Raw genomic sequence first — 13,897 nt, forward strand, 5'->3', positions numbered from 1 at the left:
ATTGGGGCCGTAGATATTTTATCAAAATCGACTCAGTATTTTAGTTTTAAATCAAAATAACTCGTTTTGCCACAATTGATGTCGGTTTTTTTTTTGTGGAAACAATTATAATTATTTTTATTATATTCTTTTTTTTCTTTAAGTAAAAATAATTAAGTATTGTGAGTGAGCGAATGTAAGTATTATATGTGTAAGAACAATATACCTGCAAACAATATATAAATTCAAATAGCTCGATGAATAATTGCATCACTTAAGGTTAATAACCAACGTCCAGTCGTAGCTCTAAAGATGCATTAGGTAGTGAGAGCGGTGCAGTTTTTCAACAAAGTCACCGACTCTTGCGCACGCGACTTATAATGATTTGCTGAGCATGACAATATTTATCCAATATTCATGTTTATTTCGGTATACATAATTTCAATTCTTACCATTTTTAACGAATATAATTTTAAATGGTTTATATTACTGAAGTCATGAATTTTTATGGACGGAAAAATTACATTTGACAGCGACAATTTTATTAACTGTTCAAACAGTAATGAAATATATTTATAACAGTTTTTTATGAGGTAGTTAGATGCATCTGTGGATGTTGCATTCGGCATGTCCACATTTCGCCGAAAATATTAGTATTCAACGCAATAATGGGCAAACCAGAGGGAGACTTTGTACAAAAGTCGATTGCTTGGGTACCTCTGTCCCATTTGTGTTTCAACCGTGAAGCAGTTGTGTTTGCATGGCTGTGTTTCGGTTTCAAGGGTGGGATATGGCGTGAATTTACAGGGTACAGAGGAATAACATCTGAGTCCTCAGGAATGGCAACGCATAGGGGGTATCATGGGCGAAACAGTATACTCTGTTATGTCCATGGTACTGCTCATGTCTATAGGCGACGGTTACCACTTTCCATCAGGTGGGCCGTCAGCTTGTTTGCCATTCTAAGTTGTATAAAAAAAACCAAAGGGGGAGGGGAGGGATTGTTAGTAATACGGACTACCAGCTCTATTACTAGCGATGCACCCTGTAAGATCAACCTCCCCGCGGTCCTTTTTTCATGTGTATTCGTCATGATAGACTAATTGACCTGTCTTTTCAATCTCGCCTATCATCTCTTACTGGTGCTCCGTCAGTGTATACCACATATATAAAAAAACGGGCTAACCAACGACCATTGATTAATTTGGTTTGTTAACAGTATTTTCTATCACTGAAGTTTAAGTTAGTAAATTAAAAAATATAAAGTCATATGACGTAATTTATAACTTAACTTGTTGTCATAAATGCTCTTAATCTAGTTGTTATTTTTGTGGTACATTCTATGATACTGCTTATGTCTAAGGTTGGCAACATTGTTAATTTGATATCTTGTAAATTTTCAACAAGTTTCAAATCCGTAATCCTATATTAAATTCAATTTCTGTTAAAAGTGTTTATTAATTATAAAGGAAAGTTATTAAAACGTACAAAGCACATTTCAATGTTCGGCAATATAATATTCATCTAAAATCTGACATCAAAAGAAAATTTCTATCTCAATAATATAAAACCATGGAAACCATAAACACCTAACCATGGAAGTGGACGCTTCCTGGTGTGTTGAGGCTCATTACGCTCACTTTCCAATCAATGATTGAAGTCTTAGATCTGTCATTAGGTGCTCGTAGGTTGCTGACCTGTGAGGTGCGTGGGTGAGTTGGAGTGAGTATTGTATCAAAGGTAATAGTATAAAATTAAGTACATCAATATGTACTTGGTATTTTTTTTTTATAATGAAATAGTAACCCCACCCGCGCTATCGTTATACACCGGCGAGGTACCAGTGACGGATGATAGATGAGGATGAAACAGATCAGTTAGCCCATCGTTACGAATTCAACGAGAATTGTTCACGATGGTTTCCAGGGGCAACCACGTGGGAGTTGACCTGATAGGGCATATTGCTAGCAATGGGGCTGTCAAACTCCATTGCTAACAATCCCTTCCCCCGTACTTAATATTTATACTATAAAACTTATATATAAATATTAGTATCCTTTTATAGAAGTAACTTTTAACCGCGTAACTAGGATATGTTTACTGGCCGGTGAATATAAATAACAAATAAAGTTATTTTTTAGTATTTTATATATTTATCTTAATGGCAGTACTCAAAATAGTAATTTTGGTATTTATGTTATTGCAACACTTTTTCGCTCGTTTACATTTTTTGTGCAATTTATTAAAAATCACAATGAAATTATACTACTTCGAAGTGCAAGAATCGTTTTTTATTCCTACAACCGGGATAAAAAGTAGCATATATCCTTCTCCATTCCATGTTATACGTGTATACCAGGTTTCATAGTGATTGGTTAAGCCGTTAAGGTGTTATAAGGTAACAAATATAAAACACATATTTAATATTGTTTGCAACAAAATATTTTCCTATAACTCGAAAATGATAAAATATTTTCTAATACTACTAGTACGAAGCCTTTAAAATAAAAGACCAGAAAAAAAAATAGTTTGACGTGCGTAAAAAAAACTAACCCCCTTATTCACAAAAACTAAAACCCAAACTAAAATGTCACTAAAAGTCAAACAGCAGCTGCCAATCCGCCTGCTAAGCGTGGTAACTATTAGCAAATTTCCCCCAATTGTAAACTGCCATAAGGAACAGAGCCGTTCCTTATGATAGTCTATGGGTGAGGCCTATATTCAGTAGTGAACAGATAACGGCTGAGATGATGATGATGATGCTAAATAGAGACATTACGAGCTAATGAAATATATACTAATGCATAATATCACCAAAGGGAGACTTTGTACAAAAGTCGATTGCTTGGGTACTTCTGTCCCATTCGTGTTTCTACCGTGAAGCAGTTGTTTGCATGGCTGTTTCGGTTTAAAGGGTGAGATATAGCAGTGAATTTACAGGGTACATACATAGGAATAACACCTGAGTCCTTAGGAATGGCAACGTATGGAGGGTTCTGTTATGTCCATGGTCTATAAGCGACGGTTACCACTTTCGTTTAGGTGGGTCGTCAGCTTGTTTGCTATTCTAAGTTACATAAAAAAATATTTATTTTTAATTAATTTAATTACTAGAAGTAATATATTTATGATGGCCTCATTATTGTGAATTTGTTCTGTTTCCTAAATTCACACGATCGATATTTAAACCCGGAACTTTATTATAATGTAAAATAGTGTGCCAACAGTTAGCCATAGACTTGTTCACTGAATGTGAATTAGTTTTAAAAAAATATTTGCTGTTTTACCATTAAAAAGTTAAACCTGCGATAGACAGGTATTCAATAGATACATGTTTAAATGTCTTACTACAAGAGCTTGTCTAATATCTATTTGTGTGTAAATAAAAAGAAATCTGTATTTTTTAAAATAAATTGTATTTAAAGTATTGAATTTTATTACAATAATTTATAAACTTTAATAGATAAAAATACATATAAATATTGGGGCCGATTCTGGGGTTCTTTATCTCTGAACTTATCTCTTAATCTATAATTTTAATTTACAATTTTATGGACGAATATAAACTAAAATTATAATACATTTGACATAAATGTATTAGAAAATCAGTTCATATTGGTCCTTGCAATAAAGATTTTGCTGTAATATCAAATTGAAGTTGTAAATTTAGAGATATTTGGAAATAGATATTGAAAATAGCTCATCAAAATTTACTCCATTATTACACCGACTAATAATATTTACTTAGGTAGAGTTTTGTTAAACACTGTTCAGTAAAGCAGAGTCTAAAATTATTTTTGTGGTAAGACCGTTTGGTGTTTTAATGTTTTCAAATAAGCTGCGGTATTCTAGAGTGGCATAGGTACGATTTCACAGTCAAGTAGCCCGTGGGCGTTTCTTAGAAGAATTTCCTTCCGCAATTAAACCTTTTTTTTTTTACTTTAAATTTGTGGATAGATAGTTTTTATTGCACAAAAAAAAATTACAGAATAAAACTTATAAAAATTACAAGAAATAGATCGCATAGAGAAAGCGATGGGCGTCTTTTTATTAAAATTTCTTTTAGGTAAAAAAAATACAGCATTTTTTTATTTCTTTTTTATTGTAACATTGGAACAAACGAGCATGCGGCTCATCTGATGGTAAGTGATTACTTCCGATCGTAGGCACTAGCAACGTTAGAGATACTGCAGGTGTTGCAGACTTTTTAGGAAAAAATATACTCTTTTCTTGAAGGTTGCAATGTCGTATCTATTCGAAAATACTGCTGCTGGAGGTTGGTTTCTATTTACAAAATCCACACATACGAAGTTGAGGGTAAAATCTAGCTATAAACAAGTACAATGATGAGAAATGAATAGCTATACCTAAAGTACAAGAGGTGGTTTTATTGCTATGCAACATCTTCCAGGCAACTTTTCAATAAAAGAAAATATACAATTCATTTATATAAATACACATACAATATTTTTTTTAGGTAAATACATCCAATAGTTACGATGTGTTAGAAGAAAGAAAGAACGAAAGAAAGAAAACATTTATTGACAATGTTACAGCATAGAGAAACAATAAAACACTCTATAGTTCTAATAACAATAATTTTAAATATATATTGTACCTACTACATGGAGAGACGGGTTATTAGCAAAAAGGTAGAACTAGAAAGCAAAGATAGAACTTAGATACCTGCTGGTAAAATTTGTTGTGTCTATATTTTAATGTAATAACTACCTGTTTAACTTACGTGTAATTTGGTCGAGTAATCTCGACTACTTTTAGGACCATTCGGGACCTTAATCTCGAGCGGCTATGACGCGAGCGCTCGAGAGCTTTCTCGACAAAATTACACAAATTAAACCGCTATTTATAATTTTAGATACTAGCTGTTTGTTTTTGTTATCTTCTATCCGGAATCTAAAAAAAAAATACAAATCTGAATACATGTTTTAAGTAAATACAATTAGACAAATAATGCTACCAATAAAGGATACACTCGATACCTCAACATCGCTGTATTTGAGATATGATAATGAGTAATTGCCTTAACTTTTTTTGCAGGCGCTTTCTTTTTTTTTATTATAAGGGCTTGTAACTTCTTCGTGTATATCAGCTCTATCGTACCCTAAACTGATTTCTCAGATAAAGTTTGATCTACTTTCCCTAGTCACGAAAAGAGACAAATTAATGGGTATCATTAATTCACAGAGATGTTAAATTACTGATTTTGGTTCAGCTAATATAGTGTGAGTAGTCCGAATAATATATAAATAAAATAAAATAAAATAAAATTAGATAACGACGGAAGCAGGCGAAGAAAAAAACAATAGCGTATATATATTGTCATTGACAAAAAATAAAAATAAAAAATGCAAAGAGGTTTCACAACATACACCCCACCTTGCGCATACGCATTACTACAGCGCAATAACAAAATACAAAATTATATGTCAAGTCGATGAGGAAGTTTCACAGGACGACCAGAACGTGTAATCTTGGCTGGACAATTTTCAACCTCAACTTTAGAATCAATAACTTTATCATTTGATCCCGATGGCCGTGGAAACTGAATATCCTCTAATTGTGACACCTCTAGAGGGTATAAACGTTGCAAAGGTCGAAGACGTTCGCCTTTAGCCGTTTTAATACGAGCTACCCTACCAACGTTATCAACACCAGGACATATCTGTAAAATGAGACCCAAGGGCCAATTTACGCGTTTTAAATCATCTGAACCAATAAGTACAATATCTCCAGGTTTCAGATTGTTCTTATTTTTGCCATACTTTTGCGTTAATAACGATAAATATTCTGATCTAAATCTTTGTTTTAAATCCCTATTGATTTTTTCAATATAACGATAACGAGTAGCAAGATTAGATGAATAAGCTTGGTCTAAATCACTTGTATAAGTACTGCCTACCTTAAGAAACATTGCAGGAGTAAGAGCTGTAAAATTTTCAGTGCTGTCTGCTATGTAAGTTAAAGGACGTGAATTAATAAGTGCTTCTGTTTCGCACAGTATAGTCATCAATTCTTTTTCTAATAGAGCAGCTTTACCTAAAACTCTTCTCAGAATTTCTTTAATAGTACGAATCATTCGCTCCCACCATCCACCCCACCATGGCGCTTGTGGTGGAATAAAGTGCCATGATATCTTTTGAACTGAGGTTTTGAAAGAAACGTCGTCCCAATTAATTGAATTTAAGACATTATTCGCTCCTCGAAAATTAGTAGCGTTATCGCTGTATATAATCCTAGGCCTACCTCTTCGTGCAATAAAACGTCTTAACGTCAACAGGAACTCTTCAGTACTAACTGAAGAGCATATTTCCAGGTGTAAGGCTCTGTAAGTAGCACAAGTAAAGACTACTATCCAGCGCTTCTGATTAGATTTGAGATATACTGGTCCTGCTAGATCTATACCCGTTACTTCAAATGGTACTCCACAAGTTACACGTTCTGCAGGTAATGGAGCGAAAGGTACAGTACTAGCCTTAGCATTATATCGTTTACATATAATACAATCTCGTACAACATTTTTTGCTAACCTTCTGACACCAACTATCCAATACTCTTCTCGTAAGTTATTTATAAGAGTTTGTGTTCCAGCGTGAAGACTATGAACATGTTTATATCGAACGAGTCGCCTCACTATTACATTTGTGCTAGGCAGTAATATCGGAGTTATAAAACTCTCAGTGTCACCACTTAGTGTCAATCTAGTTTTTACACGAATAATATCTTGACTATCTTGAAAAATATCCATTTTGAGTCTTAATTTTATCTCATCAAAACTTTCATAAGACTCCTTTTGTATTATTGACATCAATCGAGTTTCTGCTCTTTCATACTCTTCAGCAGTAATATCTTTATAACTTCTATACTGTCGATAGAACTTGGAAAATCTCAAGCACCATGCAACGGTTCTAACAATTTTTGAATACTTCCCAAAATGAAGAAGTCTGTCAGAAAATTTGGTACCTTCTTGCACAGTTAAACAGCTTTTCTTTACTTCCTTGTTGACTTCATTTTCATCTGGAGTAACATCAGAATTGGGCCACGCTGATTGTGAATTATGAAGCCAAGCTGGACCCTCCCACCATCGACTTTTCAATAAATTTTGAGCATTGCATCCTCTTGATGGAAGATCAGCTGGGTTAAGTTCACCAGGTACATGACGCCAAGCATCGCTGTTACTTCTTTCTGTAATCTCTTTCACTCTATTGTGAACAAAAACATTTAGACCTGATTGCCGTCTTATCCATGCTAACACAATGCTAGAATCAGTCCAGTAATATTCTTTGCAATTCAGTTGCAATGAAAATTTGGCTTCTGTAGCCAATCGTGTGGCTAACAAAGCTGCAATTAATTCAAGTCTCGGCATTGTAACTGGTTTCAATGGAGTAACTCTACTTTTAGCAAGAACAAGCTGTACTGTTACCATATTATCATGTTCCGATCGCAGAAAGACGCATCCAGAATAAGCGTATTGGCTTGCATCACTAAAAACATGAATGGTGTTATTGCTACCAGATAAATTTGATACACTCAATCTTCTTGGAATACGACATTTTTCGATAGCATTTACATGATGAAGCCATTCTTTTGCTGATTTTCCCAATTCTAAGGTAAGTTCTTTGTCCCAGTCCATAGACTTTTCCCAGCACTTTTGTATTAATAGTTTCGGTATCAGTGTGGTAGGACAGAGAAACCCGATTGGATCGAAAATACTTTGCGCCATTGATAACAATGTCCTTTTTGTAAGCTTATCTGTAACTTGTTTGAAAAAAGGAACTTTACAATAGAGTTCATCATTTTGAGCATCCCAAGTAACTCCTAATACAGAGGTATCTGCTTGATTTTTATCTAAAGTAGGGCCAGTCACCCAACATCTTAATTCAAACTTGCCTTCGTTCATTATGTGCAAAGCTTCATTCATGAATTTTTTCATTTCAGATTCATTGTTAACACTGACTACACAATTATCAACATAAAAGCTCTTTCTCAATTGACTGGCAGTATCGCCTACATATTTCTCGAGGTGGTATAGAATAGTAGCTGATAGAAGGTATGGACTCGTTTTAACACCAAAAACTACACGACGGTGTCTAAAAACTTTTAATTTTCTATCTGAGCTGCTAGGGTTGTCCCACCATAAAAATTTGAGAAACTTGCGATCATTTGGATGGATAGATATTTGTAAAAAGGCCTTTTTTATATCGGCGATAATACCTATCTTGCCTTTTCTAAATTGAATAAGTAATTTTGGTATTAATTCTATAAGATTGCTTCCTTTTTCTAGACAAGAATTAAGACTGACACCTTCTTTAGTCGTAGCAGATGCATCAAACACAGGGCGAATTTTAGTCGTAAGGCTAGATTCTTTAACAACAGCGTGATGAGGCAAATAATGTCCGGTTTGAATATTATCACCCATAACCTCCTCAATTATGTTACTATTTAACCATTCGTTGAACACCTCATCATAAGCGTTCAATAAGCCTAATTTTTTAAGCTTATTAGTAGTTGAGTGAAGACGTTTTATTGCTAAATTAAAGTTAGAAGATAAAATGTCTGCTGTATCCTTCCATGGTAAACTAATTTCATACCTATTCTCACCATTTATGTTTACAGTTTCTCTAAAAAAATTCTCAACTTCTTCCTCACGCTTCCGAGAACTTTTAACCTGCGCCTCATCTTTTATACCTATTGATTCAAGTTTCCACAGGTCATCAATATCAAATGAACAAGCGTGTATTGAAGTAAAATTACAATACGTACCAGAAGTAGGTCCCTGAATTACCCAACCAAATTTTGTCTCGATCGCCACCAAATTGTCACTTACATGTTCTGATCGCCCAGTGTACAACGAACCTAAAACATCAGAACCAATTAATAAAGAAATCTCTGTCACTTCATTAATACAATCAGTGATGTCAATACCTTTATCCTGTAGTTGTGACAAAAGTGAGCCTGACTTTATCTTTGGCAAATTATCGCATATTTTCCTCTGCTCAAGTGCCTCTATTTGAATTTCATACTTACTATTGAGGCTTTTGCAATTTAATATAAATAATCTATGATTTTTTAATTTAGTCACTACTCCGCCGAACAAATTGTGCCTTAAGTGTTCATTACCTGTAGGTTTAATATTCAATTTCTCGATTGCATCTGACCTCATAAAAGAGCGTTGAGCACCTGAATCCAAAAGGGCTCTCACTGTAATGGTTTTCTCTTTGTATACTAAATTTAGTTTGACAGTTTGCAATAAAACTGTACTCGGTTTTATAGACTGTTTAAGTACTTGATCTTCTGCCTTCTTTGAAATCTTAGGTAATTCGGCACACATAATGGGATAATGTCTTTTTTCACAAACAATGCATTTGGGATATTTTCTACATTTTTTTGCATGATGTCCAATTTTTAGACATATCAAACATGTATTCTTCTTTTTCAGAAAATCTTTCTTTTCTTCTAAATCCCATTTAATAGGCCTTTTACATTCAGAACTATTATGCGTGGGTTTATCGCACCATACACATTTTCTTATTTCATTTTTAGTATGCACGACATTTTTCTCTTTGTTTCTGACAGCTGTACTTAAAAAACTTGCTGACGGAATTACAGGATTTGGATCCACGCTAGAAAAACCTCCTCGTGATAAATTAATTTTTTCTTCAGATTCAACTTCCTTACGAACAAAATGTAACAATTGTGTCAGCTGACTCTTTTCTTTATCGTTAGTCGCGACGTTCGTCTGACATCTGTTCCATGCGCGTAATATGTCTTCCGGCAGTGCAGATTCCACCATTGGAAATAAAAAGGCGGCATACTTATCTTGCGTCACGCCGAGAGATTCTAAAGCAAGAATCTGAGTCATTAGTTTATCATATAGGATACGAGTGGCCATCTTAGAATTATCGTTTCTTTGAACGATTGTTAACTTTAAGAGTTCTCTAACGTAATATTCTATTATAAGTTCATCTTTTCCATACCTTTGTTTGAGCTGTTGCATTACCTTTGGGTAGTTTTCTGCTGAGGGTGGAAAACTTTCCACTAACTCCCTGGCGTTACAACCTTTCTCAATACTTTGTAGGAGATATTGAAATTTATCTTCATCATCTATGTCGCTGTCGCAGTCAATCTTCTTGAACTGTGTCCAGAATGGAATCCAACTTTTTATCTCTTCGTTCAATAAAGTAAGCTGTAACTTCGGAAGACGAAAGTGGCGACGATGCCTTTGGGAAGTCTCTCCACTCTCACTATCTGCTTTAATTACAGTATCAGAGGCCGAAGAGCGGGCTACCGCAAGACTGCAGTTCTCGCTGACTTTGTGTTTCAACAAATAGAATTTACTGGTGTAAGCCTCGGACAGTTCTAAATCATCATCAAAAAAATTTTCGTCCCGTTCCTCCATGTTCAACCACAAATCCATTAATTTGTTTTGGAGGAATGTTAATTCGTCGAAAATTTTGGTGATATTTAATATTTCCGCGCTCATACCTGTTTTATCATTCTTCTCTAGAAAATCTTCTATACGTTTAGCACACATAGTAAAACGACGACGTACTACTTTTCTTTGTAATAATGCCTGTTCCATTTTTACGCTGATCACGGTCGCCAAAATGTGAGTAGTCCGAATAATATATAAATAAAATAAAATAAAATAAAATTAGATAACGACGGAAGCAGGCGAAGAAAAAAACAATAGCGTATATATATTGTCATTGACAAAAAATAAAAATAAAAAATACAAAGAGGTTTCACAACAATAGATTGAATAAGATCTATATTTAATTTATTTAGGTTAGGCGCTTTCTTAGAATACAATATTGACATTGTTCGAAATATCCTTATTAATTGGTGTATAAATTATAATTTAAATTGTGAAAATAAATAAAACGCCATAATGGAATTCTCTCATCTTAATTTTTTGTATTTGTCATTATAACTTTACTCTTTTAAAGCTCGAATAGTATTATAAACAATTCAAAAAGATATATCGTGAAAAATTTGTGGCAAGAATAATTTTATTTGTATATTAAATTTATAACTAGACGATGCCTATGCGTGGGCGATATTTGGGAAAAAAGTATATGAAGAGTCTTAATAAGACCAATAGACGTTAAAACAATATTTTATAGAAAATTCTTCTATCTGTTTTTACGTTTGTTCCAGCTTCACGCAACAAACTATTGTACGTAATTATCTGCAACTTATATTATATTAGTACAGGGGCATAACGTCTAAGTCCTCAGGAATAGCAACGCAGGATATCATGGGCAACAGAGTATAAATTCATATCTATAGGCAACGGTTACCCTTGCCGTTTAGTGAGCCATCAGCTTGTTTGACGTTTTAATTTGTATAAAAAAAAGTATATTTCAAATATTTCCAAGAACTACAAACAAATTACAAAGACTCTAACAGCCAACTCTGGCCTCGTATTACATTTTAATTGTTTTTAATTCAATTCACGTTTTTTAAGGAAAGTAGTTTCATTTTGAAGGTAATATTTATTGCTGTGATCTCCTATGAATACGGGAGCAGGCTAACTTAACTAGTTTAATAATATACAATAAGGACGGATATATTATCGTTCCTTCATTGTCTTCGTTGGAAGCCCATAAACTAACTAGCTGGCTTATTATTTTGAAATAAAAAATAATCCATTTAATCCCATTTCTACTATTTGGTAGGTAGTATACTATGTACAAATAAAAAACAAAACTTATTACATTATTTACTAGTTTTTGATGCGATGTAAATATTTATAAATTTACTAACTTGAACTCACAACTTCGTTCGCACGACCACGATATGTTCACTGATCAAGATAAAAAGTAGCCTATATATGTACTTCTTCATTCCTTATGATCAAAGTGGCCTATGTACTTCTCCATTGGATATAACCAAAATAGCCTATGTACTTATCCGTAAATTTCTTACAGATTGATTCAGCCATTAAGATGCTAAAAGTTAAAAAACAAACTCACTTTTATTATATTTAAGAAGGATTTTTGGAAATATCTTAGATCCAAGAGAACACCAATTAAACGATATTTAAATAATAAACACAAATTATTTCTGATATTTTAATAATTTGAAAACCATTTCACATAATTTATTTACACAATTTAGATAGGTACACAACTTTATTACAATCTAAGTAAAAAATTTATAAATAATAACTAACTATTACTGAGCAATATTTACAGATTTTTATTATGATAAAATTTATTATCTTAAATCAATTATTTATTACTTTATTGTTTTAATTCTGACAATTTTTTTTTTATTATTATTTAATATATACTTTTCAATTACATGTTTTTTCATTAAAATGAAAATTAAATAAGCTCACAATTATTTTCCATAATGGGGTAGTCAGGAACTATTATAAATTGTTTTTGATTTGGTGAACTTAACACTAAACATAGAATACTTTATGTACCTATTAATTTTACAACAATTTTACAATTTTTTTCTAATTAATTAGTCATGTATAATGCACATAAATGGTAAAAAAAATGTATCTATTTATTTATTAACTTATTAATGAAACATGAATTTATTTCACTTACACAAAGTCATACTACTACATATTAGAATAGGTCTTTCATATAAAAACAATATAATATACAAAATAAATTATTGAGTTGAAGTCACGTATTTTAATTTTATTTTTATAATTTTTCTATTTTTTTTTAATGTCGTCACTCGACTTTCTGATCTCTAATTACCTCAGTCTTTATTATACATATTTACATTTAACTATTTAAAATTGCAACTCGCCATCACATAACTGGGTATATAGTATCAATTTATTTTAAAATTTACAAATATCTCAAATTTTACATTTTTTTTTATAAAAATACAAAATATAACATTATTTGTAACGATTATTAAAAAATTTTTGGTTATAATATTATATTATATAGATTAAAATAAAATCTCCTAAACTACATTTTTCAAAGAGCTATTTAAAAAAAAACAGTTACATATGTATACTTATAACATGTATATATAAAAGGAAATGGGTTTTCTTTAAAAAAATAATAATAAGTATATTATAATTAAAAGATACAATAAGAGGAAAATAAATTAAAGATTTTAAAACTATTTCACGAAATAATTTTCTATTAGCTTTAAAACCAACAAAAAATTCGAGGCACCAATTAATTGGACAGTTTTATTAATACTTACAAGGCATGGTATAATATGGATATCCTCTGAACATTGATTGCGTAAATAAAACATTATTTACCCACTTCGATATCGCACATACCAACTGGATATCTATATTTCAATGAGATTCTTTATTTCGATATTGTACATTGGATAGCCGGTATTTGAAATATCCGTTACTGGGCCAATATATAGATATTGTAACTACAATAGATCTACAGATACTGCTATATATTATCCACACCTAATTCTTACTGTCTAAAACTACAATCAAGTGATATACATTATAAACTGTACTTTTGATTGTTTTGTATTTCCTATTCTCTACATCACTGAGTTAGTCGGCAGGAGATTCTATACTCTATTCTATGCGTAGTAGTGTTGCAAGTCTTCTGAGTCCAATACGGTGCCATGGACAGGAAATTCTGAAATATATAAACATATGTTAATTTAGTTAATTATTATTATATATTTATTTCTTTTAAACCGTTTAATAATATTTATTTTAAGCTACAGTGATATTATCTTTGATTCGTGCAGTTTCTACTCAAGATAGTGAAATGCAGTAAGTAGTCTATATTTGGTTTAATCTAATTTTCAGAATACTTATTTTAACATCTGACAAGTAATACTAAATCTATCCATAGGTCAATTAATTCTAAACATTCTAAACAAAAAATCAACTTTCTATATTAATTTGACCATACTTAATATTTAAAATGTCAATCTA

General features: G+C 32.2%; 3 protein-coding genes across 3 annotated transcripts in view; all 3 read right to left on the bottom strand.

Moving 5' to 3' along the window:
* Positions 1–5,419: 5,419 nt before the first annotated feature.
* On the bottom strand, positions 5,420–8,416 carry LOC128200300 (uncharacterized). The gene has a single exon (XM_052893362.1). It carries the CDS (start codon positions 8,414–8,416, stop codon positions 5,420–5,422), a length of 2,997 nt encoding a protein of 998 aa, XP_052749322.1.
* Positions 8,417–8,498: 82 nt separating this feature from the next.
* LOC128200301 (uncharacterized) lies at positions 8,499–10,579 on the bottom strand. The gene is made up of 2 exons (XM_052893363.1): positions 8,589–10,579; positions 8,499–8,526 (listed from the first exon to the last, which is right to left on the bottom strand). Exons 1-2 carry the CDS (start codon positions 10,577–10,579, stop codon positions 8,499–8,501), a joined length of 2,019 nt encoding a protein of 672 aa, XP_052749323.1.
* A 1,542-nt stretch (positions 10,580–12,121) lies between these two features.
* Positions 12,122–13,897, bottom strand: part of LOC113509295 (integumentary mucin C.1) — a 42,011-nt gene continuing 40,235 nt past the window's right edge. The window contains exon 7 of the mRNA XM_052893414.1: positions 12,122–13,592. The gene's annotated coding sequence lies outside the window, so the exon portion shown is untranslated. The remainder of the gene's footprint in view (positions 13,593–13,897) is intronic.

The sequence above is a fragment of the Galleria mellonella genome, unplaced genomic scaffold (assembly GCF_026898425.1).
Source record: "Galleria mellonella isolate WM207_F2 unplaced genomic scaffold, CSIRO_AGI_GalMel_v1 utg173, whole genome shotgun sequence".
In the NCBI taxonomy this organism is placed as follows: Eukaryota; Metazoa; Arthropoda; class Insecta; order Lepidoptera; family Pyralidae; genus Galleria; species Galleria mellonella.